Source organism: Colias croceus, chromosome 5 (genome assembly GCF_905220415.1).
Source record: "Colias croceus chromosome 5, ilColCroc2.1".
Taxonomy (NCBI): Eukaryota; Metazoa; Arthropoda; class Insecta; order Lepidoptera; family Pieridae; genus Colias; species Colias croceus.
Window position 1 is genome coordinate 8,071,828 of NC_059541.1, and position 23,204 is coordinate 8,095,031.

At 36.5% G+C, this 23,204-nt stretch overlaps 1 protein-coding gene across 1 annotated transcript; it reads left to right on the forward strand.

Annotated features, from left to right (window-relative positions):
• Positions 1-5,205: 5,205 nt before the first annotated feature.
• Positions 5,206-22,264, forward strand: LOC123691972 (G1/S-specific cyclin-D3). The gene is made up of 5 exons (XM_045636571.1): positions 5,206-5,554; positions 8,275-8,496; positions 15,743-15,905; positions 19,637-19,758; positions 19,845-22,264. The coding sequence occupies exons 1-5, from the start codon at positions 5,324-5,326 to the stop codon at positions 20,019-20,021; spliced, it is 915 nt and encodes a 304-aa protein (XP_045492527.1). The 5' UTR covers positions 5,206-5,323; the 3' UTR covers positions 20,022-22,264.
• Positions 22,265-23,204: the final 940 nt, after the last annotated feature.

Here is a 23,204-nt window from a genome sequence, read left to right on the forward strand (position 1 = left end):
CAAATGGACTTAACCGATTATAATAACATTCGCACACCATGTGCAGTTCGATCCAACTTGAGAGATAGGATAGTTTAAATCTCAAATCTTTTTAGAGAAAGCGGGCGAAGCCGCGGGCGATAAGCTAGTTAGTTTATAAAACCCAACCACATTCTACTAAGTAGGTTTAAGTTACATCATTTCTTAATAAAAACTGCAATTGTATAGCTTTGACATCAGCCGTAATTCTAGATAAACTTGTGGTATATTTTAATGCACAACAAGAAAGAATGTCTGATTAATAAATAATTTCGTAGTAATCAGATATATGGCTAATGCTTACCTTCTGTTGATACAAACGTATCAGCTGACAAAGACAGCTGATTGATAATAATGCTTTGTTCATAATATAATTGCTCTTGAAAATTGTTAATTGATTTGATATCTATTATTTATAACTTATTCCTTTTGAGCATTTTAATAATGCTGCGCTGTTAGGTAGGTATATCAATGTTATATTTTTTTATTTGGTTGCGCAAATCGCACTAGAGTTGTAGAAATAGGTGTTTATAATAAACTGACTAACATAATATCTAAATTAAGTAAATATAGTTCTATCAAAGCCTGTTTTAATAGAAGGCCAGCAAGCGGGACTGTGGGTAATTAAGAACATACTAAGCCTTTATCCTAGGCCAGTTACTCAATACTGCCTACTTCAATATCTCAAACTCAAACTCAAACTCACGAAAGTCGAACACCGAAATAGATTAAAGACTCATTATTTATATTTGTATTCACTTATATTTAGAACTAAACTTACTACTGATTCAAACGCTATTTTCAGCGTTTCAAACAATTACAGATTGAAGGTATTTTTGATATTTATGTTTGTAAAACAAACTTCATACAAAAGTAAACAATAAACATAAATTTATAATACTAGTAGTCCGCCCCGGCCTCGCCTGTGGTACATATTTACGTTTTCTCTACATAAGAACCATCCTCGTACTTCAAGGAATATAATAAAAAAAGAATTAACTAAATCGGTTCAGCCGTTCTCAAGTTATGCGCTTACCAACACATTTTGGGATTCATTTTTATATTATAAGATAATAAAATTAATCGCCGTTGTGGACACCGTACAATAATTGTATTTCAGTGGAAAATTATGCAATGTTTGTCATCGAGAATTGCTACATAATTAATTTTCAAATATCTTTACGTTTTGGAACTAGGTACTTACTAATTGTTTAAATAACCTGAATACCTTAGAAATTATGTAAAACAAAATTTCACGTACGAGTAAGATTAATAATTCTTAATTACCTACCTATACCTACAATTAGTTTCATATATAAGTATTATATACTTAATATGAGTTGATTACAGAATATTCTGAAACAGTCACACATACAATGAAAATGGAACTTTAGTATATGATTTATTGGGTCTTTTTCTTTCCATGTACAAGACAGTTACGTAATTATTAGTTACGTATTAGTTACGTAACATTTTCGCTCGATTCATTTTTTATTCAAAAATTATGCCTTTTTTAAGGATTATTACATTTTTTTTAAGATTTACTTGGACTTTATGTCTAAAATAAATGTTAACAGTAAGAAAATATAGTTTATCCAATCCCAAGATATTTTTTCTCTAGATCAATTATTATTACTTCACTATCACTACATAGTATTTAAAACAAAGTCGCTTTCTCTGTCCCTATGTCCCTATTTCCCTATGTCCCTTTGTATGCTTAAATATTTTAAACTACGCAACGGATTTTGATGCGGTTTCTTTTAAATAGAGTGATTCAAGAGGACGGTTTTAGTATATAATTTAGGTTTTAGACAAAGCGGGCGAAGCCGCGGGCGGTAAGCTAGTTAGTTATATAAACGAAATAAGAATTGAGACTTACGACTTACGAGATGTAGTTTCGAGCTCGAACACGATCATAGAGCGCACGCGATATTCAACTTTATTACGGCTGTGTGCGTCTAGTACACAGCCGTAATAAAGTTAAATCTTATATAGGTAGGTACCTTATCAAAATCAAAATGTGTTGGTAAGGGCTTATCTCGAGAACGTATGAACGTACAGAAAACGTAAACATGTAGGTAGGTACCACGGGCGCAGCCGGGGCGGACCGCTAGTTAAGAATAAGAATATAAATCATAATATACTTAGGTACATATTAAATATTGTTACAGTACCTATATGATGTTTGGCTCGGCCATTAGATCTTGAAGTTCTAAGTTTTTCCTCCTCCTCCAAACCCCTTCTTCTGTCAACACTGGCCCAAATATCTTTCTTAGGATCTTTCTTTCAGTAACTAGGAGCTTGTCTTCTTCTTTTTGTGTCAGTGTCCAAGTCTCGCAGCCGTACATTAAGATAGGTCTTAGTATAGTTTTATAGATAAGGATTTTAGTACGCCTGCTGAGGATTTTCGACACCAGTACTTTGTGTAAGGCTGCACTGCAACGGAGGGTATTTTGTATCCTTATTTCGATTTCTTCTTCCCTAGTGTACGTATCGGTCACAGTGCATCCCAAGTATTTAAATTTGTCCACACCTTTATAAGTAGTGGCTCCTATTACAAGATCGATCCTGGGTATTCTGTTGTTTTTGTATCGGCGCATATGCATATATTCGCTTTTGCCGTGATTGATACGTAAGCCTACTTTATTTGCTTCTCTTTCCAGAGTCAATGCGGCACACACAATCTCTTCTTTTCTACCTCCTAGTAACGCAAGATCGTCGGCGTACCCTATCACCTTATGCTGACCATTCAATTGCACTCCACCATCGAGTGTAATAATGTGTCTGATAACGTGTTCAAGTGCTAAATTGAACAGCATGGGTGACAGCGCATCTCCTTGCTTAAGACCAGTGATTACTTCAAATGAGTTGGTGACTTCCGAGCCTACTTTTACCACAGCCCTGCTCTCATTGGTGGCGACTTGTATCATCCTGATCAGTTTCGCAGGTATTTCGAAATTATTGAGGATTGTGAAAACAGAGCTGCGGTCCACGCTATCATACGCTTTGGCGAAGTCGACAAACAGCATATGAATGTCTTGTGCATATTCCCACCTTTTCTCCATGAGTTGTTTGAGGAGGAAGAGTTGATCGACTGTACTACGGTTGCGTCTGAACCCACACTGGTAATCGCCTATTATGGCCTCAGCATAAGGTTCCAACCTCTTGAGCAACACGTAGGATAGGATCTTAAAGGCAGTGGGGAGTAGCGCTATTCCTCGGTAGTTTGTGCACCTCTTCCTAGAGCCTTTTTTGTGGATCGGACATATAACTGCTACATTCCATTCTTTTGGTATTTTTTCTTTGTTCCAGATGGTCTGTAGTAGGTCAAAGTATTTGGATTGGATTGCACTTCCTCCGTATTTCCACAACTCGCCAGGTAGGTTGTCAATTCCTGGTGCTTTATTGTTTTTCAACCTCATAATAGCGCACCTCACTTCTTCGTATGTCAGTGGCTGTTCTTCTTCAACGCTTTGGAATTCGGTTTCGATTATGTCTTGATGAGTCGACGGGCAGTTTAAAAGGTTTTGAAAGTAATCTCTCCACATGTCCTTCATAGTTGCCTGCCTGCCTGCCTGCCATAACATTATTTACCCAATTACACTATTTAATGTAGGTGTTGCGAATTGCGATCAAGGAAATTATTAGGGTCTACTCATGTACGCCTTTGATGAGATATCAGGCAATAGGTAATAATACTTAATAATTACTATAATATGTCAGGTTCTCATGCTCATAGTACCACGTACCGCTATTCAATTCCCAGACAATTGCAAAATCACGTTAAAAAGCTTTTCACTAGAGAAGGAAAAGAGTTTATTGAGTAGGTACCTACCTATAGTACCTATGTAAATTTAAAGTATGTTTAATTTATTATTATTATTGATATTGCACTTGTTTTTAATTGCAGAGATCATCACCAGAAAATATTTATTGTCTATTTCACCGTTTTGCTTTGTAACGAATAAACCAATTGGCACATCTGCATTCTGCATTTCGTGCAAAATTAAGTGAATACCTAGTACCTAGTTATCAATTAAACGATTTTTCATTGAATTCTTACTTAACTAATTTGTACATGAAAGCTTAGACACTCATATCTACGAATGAATTAAAAAATATTAATACAAAGCAGCCTTTATATTACATATATTGCCATACCTGTCGCTCGTCAGCGATCCGACGTTACGTATAGTGAAAAGTTCATGACACGATTTTTGGACAGCCTCATCCACGGCGTAGCAACAGAAATTAACACATTTTTTTGGATTCTAACGATTCTTGCTTAGAGTGAAATGAGACAACGCAACGGTGTGAAATTTATAATAATATATGTATAGGAATGCAAAGCAGTAAATGGCTGAATTTTAAACATAAATGTAGATATGATGATGTCATGCTATTTTATATTGAAGATGATTGTTTTGATTTTTATTACCTCCTTAAATGAATATATCAAATATGCAACAAGATGAAGGGAACCTTAGGCAGGGATTTTGTTTAACTTAGGTAGGTAGGTAGGTTCCTAGTGACCCTACCTAGTTTTCAAGTGTTTATTTTTGTTTGACTTGTGTCCACAATGACAATGCAATTTGCACCGAATCGTACTTACTGAATAACAATGTTTAATATTATTTATAATTTTTGTTAATACAGTTAATATTGGACCTTATAAATTAGGAACCAAGTAAAACTTTTATACTATGTTTTACCCAGGTACCTACCTACCTAGGAAGTTTATATATAAATTTTTGACATTTTTGGTACATTGTTTCAAAATTTTATGAGTAGGGATTAATTGTTTTAATCATATCATACCTCTGTCTCGTTGGATTTTGGAAAACCTATCCCCATTCGGGTAAAGTAGTATACACAATTTAATTAACGACTTTGACATATTCAGTTATCGGCATAGGTATATACCTACAAAGGTTTCGTAGTGGGGTATGGGCACTTTTATAATCAAGCCATGGAATCCATCTCATTTTGTAAATAACAGAATGAGAAGCAAGAATCAGGATAGAATGTGAGCGAGCAAGAAAACGTGTTATGTATTATTATTCGAACGTCGAATCGGGAGAAACCTGCGTGCGGGCCTCACAGGCGGCGCCCCGCCCCGCGCCCCTCCGATCATATGTTCGCCGGCCGGTCGCTCGCACCAGCCGCTCACTCACTGTGACTCGGGCTCTCGCCGTCGTCGCAACACAACGTTCTCGCACAACCGCCTACCGCTCGCGCGCTCGATCAGCTGTCCGCCGACACGACTACGCCGAGTCGAGCCCTTGATAAGCCGCTGTGCGGTGCCATGGAGCTGCTGTGCGCGGAGCGCGTGAGCCCCGGGAGCGGCGAGCGCAGCAGGCCCGGGCCTGCGCCGGCGCCGGCCGCCGCCTCCGACCCGGTGCTGATGCGCCGCCGCGTGCTCGACAACTTGTTGCGCACGGAGGAGCGCTACGCGGTCACCGCCAACTACTTCGGCACCGTGCAGACCGAGGTCACTCCGCACATGCGCCGAGTGGTCGCCGAGTGGATGCTAGAGGTGAGCGCACCGGAGCCGCATGCTCATGCCGCACCCACACCCCGCTCGTTCGCCATCTTGTCGCTCGGCTCGTACCACTCGCCACTCGGCACTCGGCCACGTGTAGGTACCATCATCTCTGGCACCGTATGCACTCGCCACGGATGATTCATGCCGATTCTAGACTATAGTACCTGCCCTGGAATGTTAATCTCTGATCTCTATTGATGTATGTGTACGGATGTGCCGTCTCAAAAACGTGTTTATAATAATCCGGTGCATTTAACAACTAGGTCAGGTTTTTATGTGTTACTGTCAATATTATACGGGTATCGGTTTCATTGTTTACACGATCAGCTGATTATGTTTATACTGCTTTCGTCATGCTTTCGTATAGGAATCTTGTAAGAGGAATGACTGTTAAAAGCCTATTAGTAGGTAATAAATACTTGTTGTTTTTATAAATAAGTACAATAGGTCTATAAAAAGTAATATTACTGTTTAACACTGATAGTTGTAGAGGTGTTTTCAAAAAGTAAAGATGTGTTCAGACTTCAGACTGACATGAAATATTTTGTTTAGAAATGTAAAGTCATTATGTTGTAATCATTCGGAATGTACTCGCGTAGTTGGCGTAGTGGAGCTGCGCGAGGGGCCCCCGGCCGGAACGCGCAGGCGGTCGCCGACCGATGCGACTCGCTCGTTCTATTTGAATAATCAGCTGTTTTTGACACGCATACAGCTGACGCCGGACGCGCCTTTATCTTTGCTAGTAGACAAGTAGATATTATGTACATACGACTTCCAGCGCATAATTAACGTCACCACGTAGGTATTCCGTTGATTGTATTATATGAAGCTTTGTTGATAAATAATAATACTACGATAAGCATTCGGGTAGTAAAGCGTTATTTTTAAATGATAAGGATTATCTATCGAGTAGGAGGTATTGGATGTATCTGAGGCCATATGAGAGCAGTCAGCTGTGAAGCCGAGTCGGCCACGTGGGAGCGGCGCGGTCCGCTGACGTCACCGCTGCGATGGCGGCGCATTGCCTCGTTGCGACTACCACTTGCCACTTTATGGTTAGGTACCATTTAAACGTGAAACCAGTCGCATACCAAATTACGAGACAACCACCGAAAATCGCTTCGGTTCCTGAAAGGTCGATGACACATCAACGTTCCTAGTTCATTAAAAAGCAATTCATTTAAATTCGTTGATTAGCAACATTCAACTGTAGATTAGTCGTCCAAATATTAATAGAAGTAGGTAGGTACATAGGCTTGTCTGAATTTAAAATTGATATTTCTGATTAATTCCGTACCTATATAATACATAGGTATACATAAATGTATCAATTTAAATAAATGCCTTTTATCTGCTCATAAATTCTATGAAAACCGATAAGTATTTATCCTGAATGCATCGTCATAATGGCGACAATACATAGGTACTTTATTATTAAGTTTTGCATTTTCACAAAAATGACTTCTAAAATCTATACATATAATAAATCTGTAGAAGGGTCAATTCTAAATAAAAATAATTGAAATTTAAAAAATATTGAAAAAATAAATACTGGATCGATACCAAACCCAAATATGTGATTTAAAAAAAAATTTTGTCTGTCTGTCTGTCCGTCTGTCTGTATGTGAAGGCATCACGTGAAAACTCACGGTTCGATTTCGATGAAATTTGGTATAGTTATACCTTATTATGGGGCATAAAATAGAAGACTTTATCCCGAAAAAATACGTAGAAAAAAATTTAATCTTAATTTTTCTTAATTTTCCCGCGCGGACGGAGTCGCGGTCGGAAGCTAGTCTTAATAATAAGAAGGACTTTGAGACTCGTTACTTTTTATCTGAGAACACAACGTATCAATCAAATACATAATAATGATACATATTGTTCTTTATACATATAAAATCCAGGTCTAATGAAGGCTCCAGGTCTTATTAAAAAATAATTTCGCCGACTAAACTTTTTGAATGCAGATTATTAATGATTTATTATAAGTATAGATTACAACATTTCGTGATAATGACGTTGATGCATTGTTACATTGTTGTATCTGGTAACAGAACAAAGGCCCGTTTAGCGGAGACATGAGTTAATCAGCTGACAGTGAGCTCATGGGCGTGAGAGTCGACTGAGTAGTGAGTACTGTACATGTACCGTAGCTACAATGGTTGGTGTAGACTGTAGACGGTGCATCCGCGTTGCTTCAGATTACACCGTGCGAAACTATGTGGGAACAGTTCGCGTCTCTCGTGACATTCTCTATTTACTAACTAGTTCAATGCAGTCTGCTTCACTTTCTCCTTTTCATTTAGAGACACACTGGAAACTAATCATTTTATACGATCATATACCGCTAATTGCAACGATGCACGATTTTTCGAAACAATGCCTAGTTAAATCTTCCTTATTGCAAAAGCAACGGTGCCACAGAGCTTATATTTATGCATAATGTGCTGAGTATCTATGTAAATAATTGTTACGCATTGGAATATCTTTGCGAAGAAACGTACTTGTAACAATTTCGATAAGAAACTCGAGTAGGAAAGTAACATGCCTTGTATTTATCGCACTTAGTGTGAATTACAATTTTATGGAATATATAGGTTATCAGGAATTCCGTGTGATAAAATCGTCGATGGGTGCGGCGCCGCCGGCTCTATTTCTCGATGAATAACGACTATAAAGTTGAATTAACTTTCAAAATTCTTTCACAGGTGTGCGAAGACCAGAGCTGTCAGGAGGAGGTTTTCCCTTTGGCGATATCTTATTTGGATCGGTTTTTGAGCACATGTACCGTTGGCAAAAGTCAGTTGCAACTGTTGGGAACTGCGTGCCTGTTACTGGCATCTAAGTTACGGGAACCGAGCTCTCGAGGGCTACCTGCAGATTTACTGGTCTTCTACACAGCTAACAGCATCACTCTTACAGATCTATGCGTAAGTTTATCTTACAATTTTCATAAAACGTATCGTACTTAAAATATAATGACATTATTGTGCAATATAGTGTGACCTCTGTTTATCTAATGAATAATGCAATTCGTAAGTAATAAAACGTTTAATATCTATATGATATCCGTTATATTAATTATGTTGACAGAATGTTTCAAAATTGATTATGGTACTTTTTTGTAGTAAGTAGACGATGAAAGTTACAGAAAAGTTATGGAATAACTTCTACGTATTGCATAATATAGTCTAGACTAGACAGGCAATTATAAATTACAATTTTGTTTTATACATGTACACTCGTACACATGCCACTAAGTATGTAGGTACTATGTAGCTATGTCGGAGATGTTAACGTTTTTAAAAATTCTAAATATTTTTCGTAATCTCGCATCCTCTACAAGCCTTGTAAATCAAATTATGCGGTCATTGCCCACCGGAGCTACGAGCTATTTCCACCGTAGATTAATAAGTTCACATAGGAATAAAGTAAGACGCTATCTAGTGCCTAATTAACTTTCCACGCGATGAAACAGCTGATCAAATTATGCAGTTCAATGTTTTTCTTTAACAATACATATTATGCTTATACGAGTGCAAATGTGGTTATATATACATTTTATCAAATTCATACTCTATTTGCCCTATACTAAAATGTTCAATTAAAAGCAGTTATTAATACGCACTGGTTCTACTTAAAATATTTTAAATACCTACTATAAGAATCAAAATTGTTACCGAATAACGTCATTGTTAAATACAATTTCTATGAAAAACTCGTTCACCTTAAAATATCATTCACATTAACTGTAATTTATTTACGTCTGAGATCTTTTCGATACATCACCTGTAGGTGTAAAGTAGATACAACAGTGTCTTTTTTGATTTTATAAATATAAATATGTAAACATAAAAACAAAATAAACATATGAAAAATTCATGTTTTTTTTAAATCTCAATGATTTTAAAAAAACAATTTAAATACATATTGTAAAAAATTAATTTAAATCGTGTGGCTCTCCTTAATCCTTATGTACCTATAGGCGTCGGTTGTGCAGTGTGCTATAATATCATCAATTGTGTCGGAAGGTGCGCATAATATTGCCGATCCCCAAAATAACAAAGTATAATAGGTACGTTATTTACATTTGCGTTGAATGTATCGTGTGTGTATGTGCGCGGTGCATTTGGAGCGTTGCGACGCGGCCACCCGACGGGGCCCCGCCTGTCCTCCCGTAGATAATAAGTGCACGCCGCATCTTTAACGTCATACGTTTTACTTGGCTTGTTTTTAAACGCATTCCATATTCACTCGTTTCGTTAGCCGTTACGTGACTGCGGTAACCGCCCGCTATCGGGTAAATCATATCTTTTCACGTGAGACTATTCCGCAAATCAATTTATCGCAAATTACGATAATTTTCGAATCGAGTAAGTTGAATTGCATCATTGTGTCGGTCGGAAAAAAGTTTAGGTCCAAAATCGGTTCGTTCGATAAGGAATGCGGCAGGGAGCGGGTCCGGGAGGAGGGCTACCCTGCGGACAGTGTCCCCTAACGAGCCGACAGGCTTCTCGGAAGCACCGCCGAACGAGAGCCGCGTTTCAATCAGACCAATTACAGACGAAGCATGCCGCTTATTTTTTCTCACGGCCGCGCGACCGCGACTAACCTTGCTCGCTTGCTCGCCGCAGCGCTGGCGTGAACTCGACGCCCAACGCCAAATGAAATTATACATTCAATTTGACTATTTATAATTTTTCACACTTCAGTAAGCTTTTATAGACTGCGCATTTCCGATAAGTCACGATCGTATAGCCACGTTTTTTTAACGTCTCATGCATTTAAAATGCAGAATTTGATTAATTTCTATTTGAAATTGAATTTAAAGCAAAGTATATAGTCCAATTAGGTTCCGAATTAATTAAAATTTTACCTGTAATTAACTCAAGCGGTGAAGAAAGTAAAAAATTTGATTTAGTAACTCAGGACAATGTCGCGAATACTATAAAAGCTTTAAATCATTTCATAAAAATGTCGTTTTGAGTCAAGTTAAGTAAAATAATAATTTATTTTATTTATAACTATCTTATTTCTAATAAGACATGACTCGTAGCACCAGCGTAGAGCAGCTACGAAATATCGTAGACACATTCAGGAGTTTAAACTCGGCCCCTGAAAGTATTGAAAAAAGCTATTTTTAGTATTTTTTTAAATGTGATTTCAAAAGAACTAAAAGCACGTCGTGTTTTAGACTATAATTAAATGTTATTTTTACTCTTACGATCGCATAACGCCGTCACACTGGCTGCATGTAAAGTTACACTCGTCTATAATGGATTAACCAAGTGAGACGAATGGCAGCCGACCGGTGCTGCGGATGTGTTAGTAATTAATACGAAACTAATTATTTGAATAGTGAATAATAAGAAATAATCAAATTAAGAAAAAAAAAGCTACCTAATACTACAGAATACTTTCTGTAAAGGGTGGTGATTGGTATTGTGAGTATTAAGTCCGTCAAGGGCTTTGAGATGCAAACAAAAAGGTTTCGCCGGAGACAGCTTTAATACAGGGTTCACGCGCAACCTCGGTTTGATCATAAAATCGTTCTCACATCCAAACAGTACATCTAGGTACATTTAAATATGTATAACGTTAAGATTAAGAAAGTGTAAATCCAATAAGTCCGTATTTTTTTTTGTCTATTTAATTTAATTATATTAACCTTTCTACTATTTATGTTACAAAAAGTAATATTTTCTTAATTAATTAACAGTATCTCTACATTATGTTTTGCAACGCTATCTTTTTGTTTATATACATACTTATTATGAAACACCGAAAGATTACAAATGTGAAAGCTGATGCAAAGCGTCAAAGAAACATTAAAAAAAAAAAATAAAAAAAATAAAAATCATTTATTGATCAATTTGTGGGTTAGGTACAAACATGTAACATTTGGACCCCAAACTAGGACAGCCTGTATTTTGGGGTCCACCTTCCTTAATGACACAATAATAACAAAACTATAGCATAATATTAACTTAAATAATGATTTAGGTAATTTAGCTATTTTTTATACAAAATTATACAAAATAAAATTTAAATTATACATTTTAACTCAAGTTTAGTAGATATACTCATATGTTGTGCGTGCGTGTTTGAATGAGTGTGCGTGTTTGTATGCATGTGTGAGCTTGTGTGTATGTATGAGTGTGCGTGTGTGTGTGTGTGTGTGTGAATGTATGTGTGAATGAGTGTGTAAGCGCGTGAGTGGATGTAGTGGCCATTATAGTGGTTGCATTTGCTAAATTTTTATTTGAACTATGTACTGTTCAGTATCTGAATAATTCTGGGTCAGCAACCACTCTGTAACCTTCTTTTTACATTTTACTAAGGTAAGATTGTGTATAGAAAGGCTTTTATTGACCTTTTTATATAAAAATATACTCATGTATGAAGATTGGCGACGAAGGAAACCAGTACGCGGAATACATTGGAATATAGTATTTGCCAAGGTATTTGCATTTACCCGAACAATAATTACTGAAATTTTAACACATTGGAGTATTAAACAATGTTTTCTTTAGAATTTAGACTTTACATAAAATGAAAAAATAAAACAGTGTAACATCACAAAAGCTAATAATTATTATTAGCAATCTCGACTAAACCTTACACACAGAGAAAGAGTAAAACAACACTTCACATGTTTGCAGATCTCACGACTCTGTAACGTTCTTTTCTGACGTTAATGAAACTTCCCGTGCTGATTAGCAAAGTCTATTGCTATTTGTTTTTGCTAATACAACAAAATTATGACACCTCGTGCGTGTCTTAGATCGTTCGAATCATCGTCAATTATAGAACTGCTAAGAAAACATAATGGGTGCTTCGCAGTAACTAGATCTTATTGAATTCGAGTCGTACTTTCTTGCTATTGTTTCCCACGAGAGTAGTCGTTAATGTTCAGGCGAGTGTGGGGGGAGCGGGGTTGGACGAGTCGCATTCCACGCGAGGCGGTCGGATCCTTGCTGTTTGCCAAAGAAACTCCGTCGATTGCAGCCAGAACAACTCATATTATCACCATACTTAGCACAGCCATAAATATACCATCTACGTGTTCTTCAAATCGATGGTTTTTATACGATTAAGAGAATGCTCTCAGAAATTATTATTGTAACTTATGAATAGTCGGTGGCTACAGAAATATTTTAACAACTTACTTCAAACGTGTATTACCAACAGTAACATTAACGTTGAGATCTATTAATATATTGTTTATACTTTTTTAGTTTTATATCTTACCTAATAATAGCTCAAGCACTCATGCTTACATTAAGTTGGTTACCCACCCTAATACCTTCTTTCCAAGAATATCCTATTAATTTATGAAATATACTAGCTTCCGCCCGCGACTCCGTCCGCGCGGATGTCGGTCTTCGCGTGGATGGTTTATTTCTCCATTTTGAGTAGGTACCTCTGACAATAAAATCTTATAAATATCTATTGGACCCAATTCCCAAATACGGCTGTCGGCTAGGCCTATAATAATACGCAACGTGTGTTCGCGGTTCTACGGAACAACGTCTATGGATAAAACTGAAAAATTAAGATTAATTTTTTTCTACGTATTTTTCCAGGATAAAAAGTATCCTATTTTACGCCCAGGATAATAAGGTATAATTATACCAAGTTTCATCGAAATCGAACCGCTAGTTTTCACGTGATGCCTTCACATACAGACAGACAGACAGACAGACAGACAGACAGACAGACAAAAATTTTTTTAATCACATATTTGGGTTTGGTATCGATCCAGTAACACCCCCTGCTATTTATTTTTTCAATATTTTCAATGTACAGAATTGACCCTTCTACAGATTTATTATATGTATAGATATTAATACAGTTTGAAATGCTTGCATAGAAATTAAATTATTCTGGTGAGATTGAAAACAAATATAAATACTTTTAAAATCAATAAATTCAACTTTGTTTTATTTTTACTTTTCGTCATCATTGAAGAGTTCACCACTTAAAGTTTTTTAACGGCAATAAAATGTCAAGTCGTACCAGTTAAATAAAACACCATCTATGCGGGCGCAAGCAATGAGGAGAAAAAGTATGGATTATGTGGTGACGATAGAATTTTACGCACTATTGACTGTTGCTCATTATAATTTGCATTTTACATAATACAGACACAAATCTATGAATTTACAGTAAAGTTGAAAGAAACGTTGCAGCAACTACAATAAATCGTATTAAACATTAAATGCTTCGTGATTTCAAAATTGACATATTGTATTCTGCAATCACCAATGACCAAACATACACTTTACAGGAATTTGCTGTGATGAGAGTTACGTAAGCTCTACAAGTATGCGTATCACGTTTTGCACACTCGAGGTAACTTACGTATTCAAGCGTACTTGTTAGGCTTCCGACCGTAACGTTGGCAATGAACTGTCTATAATGTCTGAAGACCTAAAACGTCTCGGATTTATTTCATATTTCCTGCAATAAAAAATACTTATGTATTAATATCTCATGACTTATTTTAAACGAGAAAAATAAGTTTGATAAACATTATGGTTTTTGTCGGCAATAGCGCAGCAGCATAGTTCGATGAAATTGGATAAAGCATGGGAACCGAGAACGGAATTCAGCGAGTGTGTCGCGACTCGCGGCGAGGGCTGTTTGCATAGCGCGCTTTATTGGCTGTAACGTGGCTCTATAACTGCCACCGCCGCGCCCGCGCCGGTCAGCTTCTAATGAACACCGACTTGGAAATTTATGAGCTGCATTCCACACGTATCAAGTTATATTTGTACATTCACACGCCCGTATTATAATTCTAAATAGTACTAAAATTACAAGCAAATCGATCTCAATTCATCGACTCAATCTAGCATAGAGACAGAACATCCGGCTGGTATATAGGTGGCGGTGTCTGCGGTGAATGCTTTATGATCGTATTGTGTCCGAAGCTTTTTAATGATAGCGACTCGCGGAGAGACGGAATCCTCTCAGTTCGCGGTCGACCCGCATACCACGATATCGTTAACCGCTTTGGCTCACCTGTTCTTTTTAGTTTCGAAGCATCCTATATGCTATTATTATCTACTACACATTGATTAACCGGATTATTTAGACCTCACGGTTAGTTGACGCACACTGACACACGATCTTATATCGTGCGACTTCCAGTGATGAACCTTCGTTCATTCACAAGTGCTGCATGTTGAAAACCATTATGCCTTAACTTTACATCTTAACACTCAAATCTGAACTCTATCCCTATCGATATTCGAAACACATTCGTTTGGGATAGTAAAGTAAACGTTGCCGCTTCGGACGACCCCATCGTTTGAGTTAAGTAAACATCGAGTATTATCTGTCAACGGCCATGCATCGCTGACATGTGGATGTGTGAGTGAGCACAAAATAATCAAGTTATTCATAAAATAAAACCATTCATATCGCGAACTTTACATATAAAGGTCGGCATTATCTGAACGCTTATGAGTAATTAATCTAGGTCAGCCAAAATTATTAGATAAAATTCTAACGGGGAAAGAAGCTTTAAATATGTATATTGTGTTTATATTGTTATTAACTGTTAATAAGGTTAACAACAATTAACAATTGACTATAATAATGTTATACTCTCTATATGTTATCAATGGAAAAGTTTTAAGTGAGGCAGTCTAAAAACCGAATATGATTAAAATATAAAGTTGATAGTACCTATAACAATGTACCGGGGACTACCTACGCTCCGTTCCGGGAAGTCAAGCGAAACTCGGCGTGTTTACGATTATAGTTAGCGGATGTGGCGACTGGAATGCAGCATTATTGTACTAGCCAATAAGCACTTCTTTGTGTTCGATCCGCTTTCGAGCTATTAGCTTTGCTAATCTTGACTTTTTATGCTTGTCATAAGTTTCCTGCATTAGTATACATCGATAGGCAGCGATAGTGAACACTAAGCTTAACTTAACTATAATGCATAATAATGTTACATTTATAATATGATAGAATAACATATTACACGAACGGAATTAATTAAGTTTTTAAGACATATAAACTGTAATTATAACCGATCATATAGTTCCTTGAAAAACAAGACTTCTTGAAGTCATGTACTTAGTTCGTTGCCCTAGACTTAAAGGATAATTTATTGTGTCATAATATTAAATGAATAATAATAAAACGTTTTGTCCACAGAGCTGGGAACTGCTAGTGCTGTCCAAGCTAAAATGGGACGTAGCTGGAGTGACGGCCCATGACTTTCTTCCACTTCTCTTGTCCCGGCTACCGTTACGTGGCCGTGTGAATACCGAAATGGTTCACAGGCACGCACAAACCTTCATATCGCTAGCAGCGAGAGGTAAGATCTTTTTCTTCCCATAATCTCTAGACAAACGAACCTTTCCGCAACTAGATAGAACTGCATAGTTATTAATAATATTTTTATGAGCTCCCATAGATCATAATCCATATTTATGATGCGTGTAGTAACTCCTATTCGTATATAGCCTTGTTTCATATTAATAGCACTAATTAATATTATTCTATAATATAACTAGCTTACCGCCCGCGGCTTCGCCCGCTTTCTTTAAAACGATTTGAGATTTAAACTATCCTATCTCTCAAGTTGGATCGAACTGCACATGGTGTGCGAATTTTATTATAATCGGTTAAGTAGTTTAGGAGTCCATTGAGGACAAACATTGTGACACGAGATTTATATATATTAAGAAGATGTATTCAATAACAGCGTTCACGCAAGAATTATGTTAATTACCTACATTATAAAATTATATTTTACTTGACGCTATCAATATCTTTGATGAAGTCATAAGGCCTTCGTTTCTCACGTCCCATCGAAGGGTTAAGCCAATCAATACGCTTTGTTTGCGGCGTCAGATTTTAATTAGCATCTCGATTCGCGATAACACGTCATAGCTCAATGTCGCATTCGATCCACCTAGCTCGTCCATCATTGCATGTCACGTGTCACTGAACTTAACCCGACCAATTAATAGAGAACAAGCACTATGAAACCGGAATAGTTTTCGGATGCATATTCATGTTCCTTTTACGTCATAAACCGGGCATTACAAATGATTTACCCATTCAACGACCGGAGGCTCTCACGGTTGGGCCACAAAGTTGCAGTTCACTACAGTATCTACGCTAAGAATTTACTAATTGTCTGCTGAATAACGTGCAGTCACGATAAACATAAGCTCAAAAATCAACAATTTACCTAATTTCATCGCATTAACGTAATGTTCCCTTCATTTTGTTTTCAGTTGTCTAAATTGGAGTAGGTACGTCAACGTTTATTCGTAGAAAAGGCAATTAATTTCTAGATGTTGAGCTGAAATAAGCTGTCGTAGGTTGCGTGCAAATTTTTGTTAGATTCTTTTGTGAGGATTGGGTGGATGCTGGGATGTGAATAGGTTTGTTTACAGTGAGGGTTAGAGAGGGCGAGTGTGTGTGGCGGCGGCGCCTCCCACGCCGCTCGCTCGAGCGCATTCCAGCACGCCTCGGGCACCCCCCGCGCCCCGCCGCCCCGCCGATCCCTCATGGGATCATATGTTTTTATGCAACGGTTTTTGTTGTTCGCCGCCGCAGTCGTGTCGTTTTTTTGGTGGAGTTCACGCTCCAGCTCTTTTATTTCACTTGCTCCTCGGGTATCATCTCTCACTTGTCAGACAGCAGATAGTATAATCGCTTACCTACTTTATTTGCGAACCGGGATTAAGCAAGTTTAAGTGCATAAAGCGGTGCATAAATTCCATGTACGGCTATAGATAACTAATAGGTACCTATGAGAAATACAGATTAGTTGTTATATTATCTCAAAATTAGGGAAGGGGATCAGTAAACATTATTATGCTTGTCTTTAAAGTGAATTTATGAAATTAACATTACAATATGGTAGTACCAAGTAGTTTTCAGAGTTTACACTGTGTTCACATATAAAGCTGCCTTAGTGCCGGCAACTGCCCTGCATGAAGTGGTAGATTACACTTCGCGGTATCGAGCGAACCCGCATTATGTATCATTATTCGAATGGCACAATTTACTCAGAGGAGTCATAACTTGCCGGGGTATTAAATTTGTAATGGGTTATTTTAGTACTGACATGTTCAGCGGAGCTTTGTTGAAGATAAATTATACATATATATACATTTATTTAAGTTTATACCGCAGCTGATGTTACAACGATAGACTCGTTAATGCAATAATTGAGCATAGCTAACATTTTTACGCGATCAATTTCGGTTTGGTCTTTGATTGTGTAGATAAGATACCGCATAGATTTCGGAATAAAAACTTCTTTATGAAAGAAATTTTTCGTTACTTATTCGTTTAGTTAGTAGTTACCTACTACAGCGGCCTCGCGAGATCGTTCACCTCGCAAATAGACGTTGAACGTTAGTCGCTCGCTACGATGATGTCTGTGGTACCTCCATACATGTACAACCACAGACTGTTCTGTGTGTACAACGATAATAATGAGACGATTATGTCATTGGCGACTCATTGGTTATAAATGTCGAAGTCTGTGACAATACCGAAATTACACACCTCACAATTACATATTTACTTCTTGTATGACGATGAAAAGTCAATGATGTCAAACAAAATGTATATTAGTAAGGTTGAGAGGCCGAAATTCCTCTGCTACGCATCGTTTTCCGCTGGTCGTGGGACCGGTCGACGTCGTCGGTCGAGGCGGTAGGGCTTCAATGTTTGATTAACATCAGATTATGCAAACGAGTGAGCGGCCGCTCTCGTTGTTTCATATCTTCGTTTTTGTTCCTTCCCTCAGCCCAGACCCTTTATCTCGGGTATGCCGCCATGCAAATTAAAAAAAACCTTTAAATAAAGCTGAAAGAGTGTTCGGTATCCATAGGTTGTTCAATATAATGGAATATACTTAATAATGAATGGAGAGCTCCTGGATGCTCTGTTCACATCGTCAACGTTCCCATACCTTTCAGTATTTGAGATTGCGAGCTTCTTCAATGCCAACAGTTGTTTTAGTTTTTTATCGATATATTTATTAATCCTGGTGCACATTCAACAGTTGTGTACGAGTATTTCATTAATTGTAAAGGTCAAATGAATTTTCCTTATGTATTATCAAATTATAATGTCGACCGGGAAACGATAATTTATTCGAAACGGAATAAGGATCATTAATTAGCGTAGCATCAACATTATAAATTATGTCTGGGACCCTGATAGGTAGGATTAGGTAGGTACCTAACCACTTTAAATAATTAGTAGTTACATGACATTTTTAATAACCTACCGCAAAACCGAGGCTACAGGTATTCATCGAATTCATTTTTCCTTGTTTGGCCAAAAAATTACACGTGTACTACGTGTTATTTTTTTGTGTAGATTAGATTAGGGTAAAACTACCTATTTAAGAACCAAGAAATAACGTTTCCATACGTTTAATTTGAAAGCAATTACACCATTTTACGAATACAGCTTGATCAATTCAATCAGACTTGTTCAGGCCTGAATTGGTCGATAGTAGGTTCCTTTTTAGGCTATCTTATAGGTATAATAATGTTATGCCAGAGCGAGCTCGTGAGAAATATTCCGGTGAATCGGGCGCGCAGGCGCAGCGAAGGAATGCGGCCGTGAGGGCGGATGCCGGCTCCTTTGAGGCTGCACTCTCCAGACAGGGACCAACAACCTGCGGGAAGGAGAAAGGCACATTTCATTACCCGATACTCCTTTACTCCTCGCGGCACACCGCTAATGTGTTGACATTGTCTAAACTTTCCACGTACTTTTCTACAGCATAAGCGAAATATTTTCATGACACTCGGTTGACGCTCGTTAAACATAATAACTTTGTTTCACATCCGCTTTTATACGTAACTATGCACTTACCGTGTAAGCATACTGACCCGGTTTCGAACTGATATCGCTCGGCAAAACGTTCGTTTGTTATTTAAATCATAGGCAATAACTTGCGGGAATTATAGGTATAGCATTATTGAGGGCAAATTTAATAGGAAGTAGGTACATTGTTGACTATGTTGAGTCGAGAGCGATTATTGAAAACAATATTCCTTGTTACAGATTACGAGTTCACTTTGTACTCCGCGAGCACACTCGCTTCGAGCAGCATTGCAGCAGCTCTGCGGGGTCTCGGCGTAGATGGACATCTTCCGCGCTTACACGATTTAACTGGCATCGATTTGGTTAGTATCTTTTTATTAATTTAATGTTTATATTTTTATTTTTTGAAGCCACTGATGACTGAACTAACCGTATCTTTTATCAACAGGACTGCCTCCAAACGTGCTTGGAGCAGATCGAGGAGATGGTGCAAGGGCTGATCGATGTGATCGCAGTCCCAAACGGACAAGCCCGGGAGGCGGCAGGGTGGACGCCTCCCCCCAACAATGACAAAGCCCACAACAACGCCGCCACCCCCACCGATGTCAGAGACGTACACTTTTAACCCTCAGAAGAAAGAATCCGGTTAAGGGAGCCCGAGGGCCGTTGCTTTAATTTCGGTGCATTAGTACGAAAATACTATAAACTAGAACATTTTTACGGTGCATCCGTGATCAAGGACTGATACCAAGACTGACAATTGCATATTGTGTCTAACATAGGTACCTTCTTATTGCATGAATAGTCTAGGAAGATAATGTTGATAGATGTTATAACGGTGAGCCATTCGCGCTACTTGTATATTAGCCTCTAGTCTTTAAATATTTCTTACAACACGACGGAGGCATTGCACTGAACCAACTGTTATCTTAGGAAATGCGATAACACCTTTCATTTCTAGTTGATAATGTCTTGAAATTACGATCTACCTCTTTATTTATAAGAAAGAATTTTCATTATCGCCTGACACAAGTTCGATACTATAAACAAATAGCTGTAACATATTTAGACTAAGCTATATGTTGTATTCGGGACCAAAGTTATATATTTTTTTCTCCGTAAAATAAATATTACAGCCATTATTTATAGGATTTACTTGTCAGAAAATCATATTATAAATATCGCGAAAAAATGACTATTAATCATGGACATTATCTGGTAATGTTGATGTATCCAAACTTTTCGCTTATATTCAGATTATATAGATTTTAAAATAAAAATTCATAATATCTACTTTACATATAGTACCTTTCGGTAATGCCGGTTTTTTATTTACTGAATATTATATTCATCAGATTCAAGGTATATCGGGGGAAGGCAATAAATTACGCTTTTAATTTGTAAAATATTAATCTACCATAATCTATAGATCAGCAACAGAAAATGGCATTACCAGCATCTTGCTTATATTTTTGTATACATTTATATCACAGTAGGCAAATAAATAGAAGCGAATGTCTTAAAGTTACGTAACTTAAAAAATAAATGATAAAAAGATGAAAGAATTCTCGTTCCTTTTGACTTTGTACCAACAATTAGTATATAAGTGCCTAACATTTAATGTGATAGTTTAATGTAGCTGATTAAACTTGATTTCATAGTCACTTCCAGTCATAATATGTTAAATTAGGAGTACTATGTTATTTCGTAAGATTGTTATAAGCAAAATCTGGAAAGAAGAAACATGTGATTGATTTTATATTATATTTAGAAGTTAGAAATTAATTTCCATATAATTGTTCCTAAAAACGATTTGACCTTTGGAAATAAGTAAAATGCAATAGTCTAGAATTACAATTTCGTACTTAAAGTTTCTACGTAATGTTATAGAAAATATAAGTATAACTTTACTTTAAAAATGTGATATAGTTTCCACAGATATTATTTTAGTTATTTTTATGTTTATACTGTAAGTACGGGTGGCGTAGTTAGACAAGGCTAAAGTTAGTTTATCTATAGATCTACTAGATTTATTTCTTATAAGTAATTATATAAAACGTTCAGTGCATTTAAGAATAAAACATATTATTATTAGTCCAACGTCTTCCATGTAAAATATAAGCTTCAGATGTGGTCCCCTAAGTGCCTTATCGGAACACGAAATATATTTGTTATATATTTATCCTATATACTAATTATATATTTTTCATTAAGGAATATCCATGTGTAAATAACATTATTTAAATGTACATATAAAGTATGTTATGCTATAAGTATTGGTGCCATAAGTAAATGACTATAAAGCTATTTCGGTTAATCAATATTAATGACATGTAGGTATATTCCATTAATTAATCCGCAATTGTTTGGTGGATTCGTGAACGGACGAAAGAGTTGATGTGTAAATATGTCGGTTGTGGTATTTACATAATTATAGCGTGTATCAGAAAACTATCTTTTATATTATGTTATTGTATGTTAAACTATGTGGGAAAGAATACGCGTTACATAATAGTTTATTTAATGCTTTTGGCTTTGGACTGGCTTTTGACATAGATTAGGATAAGATTGTTATAAAATAGATTATTTTGTAAGTTTGCTGAATGCTAAGATATTTTTGAAATTGTATATAAAACGTAGATAAGGCCTCCTCACAGACGTGATCTTAATATTTCTATGGCACATTTGGTGTAAGTTTTTTTATAAACATCTAAATTCTAAAGATTATAATTTTTACGCGATTTTATGTGACTTAGCGTTATTTGATTTTTATATGTGATTATTACTTTTAAGTTACATTGTAATGAATGATCGTTGACTTTATGACGTAGATATTTGAAAATCTGCAATAAAAAATGTTCAAAATTATTATGTTGTTTACATTCCTCCTAATACCCGGTACCTTGTATACCAATAAAGTACTGTATAGTAAATTATTCCGCAGTAACACAAAACATATTTTTTTTAAAGTGGGTAATGAACATTAATCAGGAAGATTAACATTCATCAGATTACCAAATGAGAGCTACTTTTTTAAGTACATTTGACAGTTTTTTTAAACACCTTTTTTAGGGTTCCGAAAACCAAAACGAAAAACGGAACCCTTATAGGATCACTTTGTTGTCCGTGTATATGTCTGTCTGCACCCTTTTTCTCAGGAACGCGTATAGGTATCAAGGTGAAATTTATATCGAATATCTACTAATGTCTGCTCCTGTCCCTTGATGCTGTGTAAAAATTAAACGTATAGGCCAACATGCTCAAAAGATACAGCCGTAAATGCTGAAATTTTTCGCAAATTTCGACATTCGCTAGGAAATCAAAACCAACAGGGTAGTTCCCGTGTACACAGAGTCATTAAATTTGGTACAATATAACGTTTTATAAAACTAATATAGGAATCTTGTAGGAATAATTGCGAAAGACATGAAATTTTATTCAGATTAAGTATATAAAAAATATTTTTAAAAATATGAAACTTACAAATTTTTTACTTATGAACGCGTACATAACATGCATTAAATTGATATTTACACAAAAAAAAAAACTCACGTCTATAATACCTTAAGATGTAATAAAATCAAACTTCTATGTCAACGTAATCAGAAGCTACAGCTTTTTTATGCTGAAAATTCATTCGCATGGGAATCTAAACTCAAAACCTACAGGGCAGTTCCCGTGAAATTCGGTACGAATCAACATCTTATAGCACAGATACAGGAATAATTGCAAAAAAACATTTTTTTTAATTACATCATATAAAAAATATCTTTAGTAGTTTTAAAGTTTTCTGTCTGTCAACACCCTT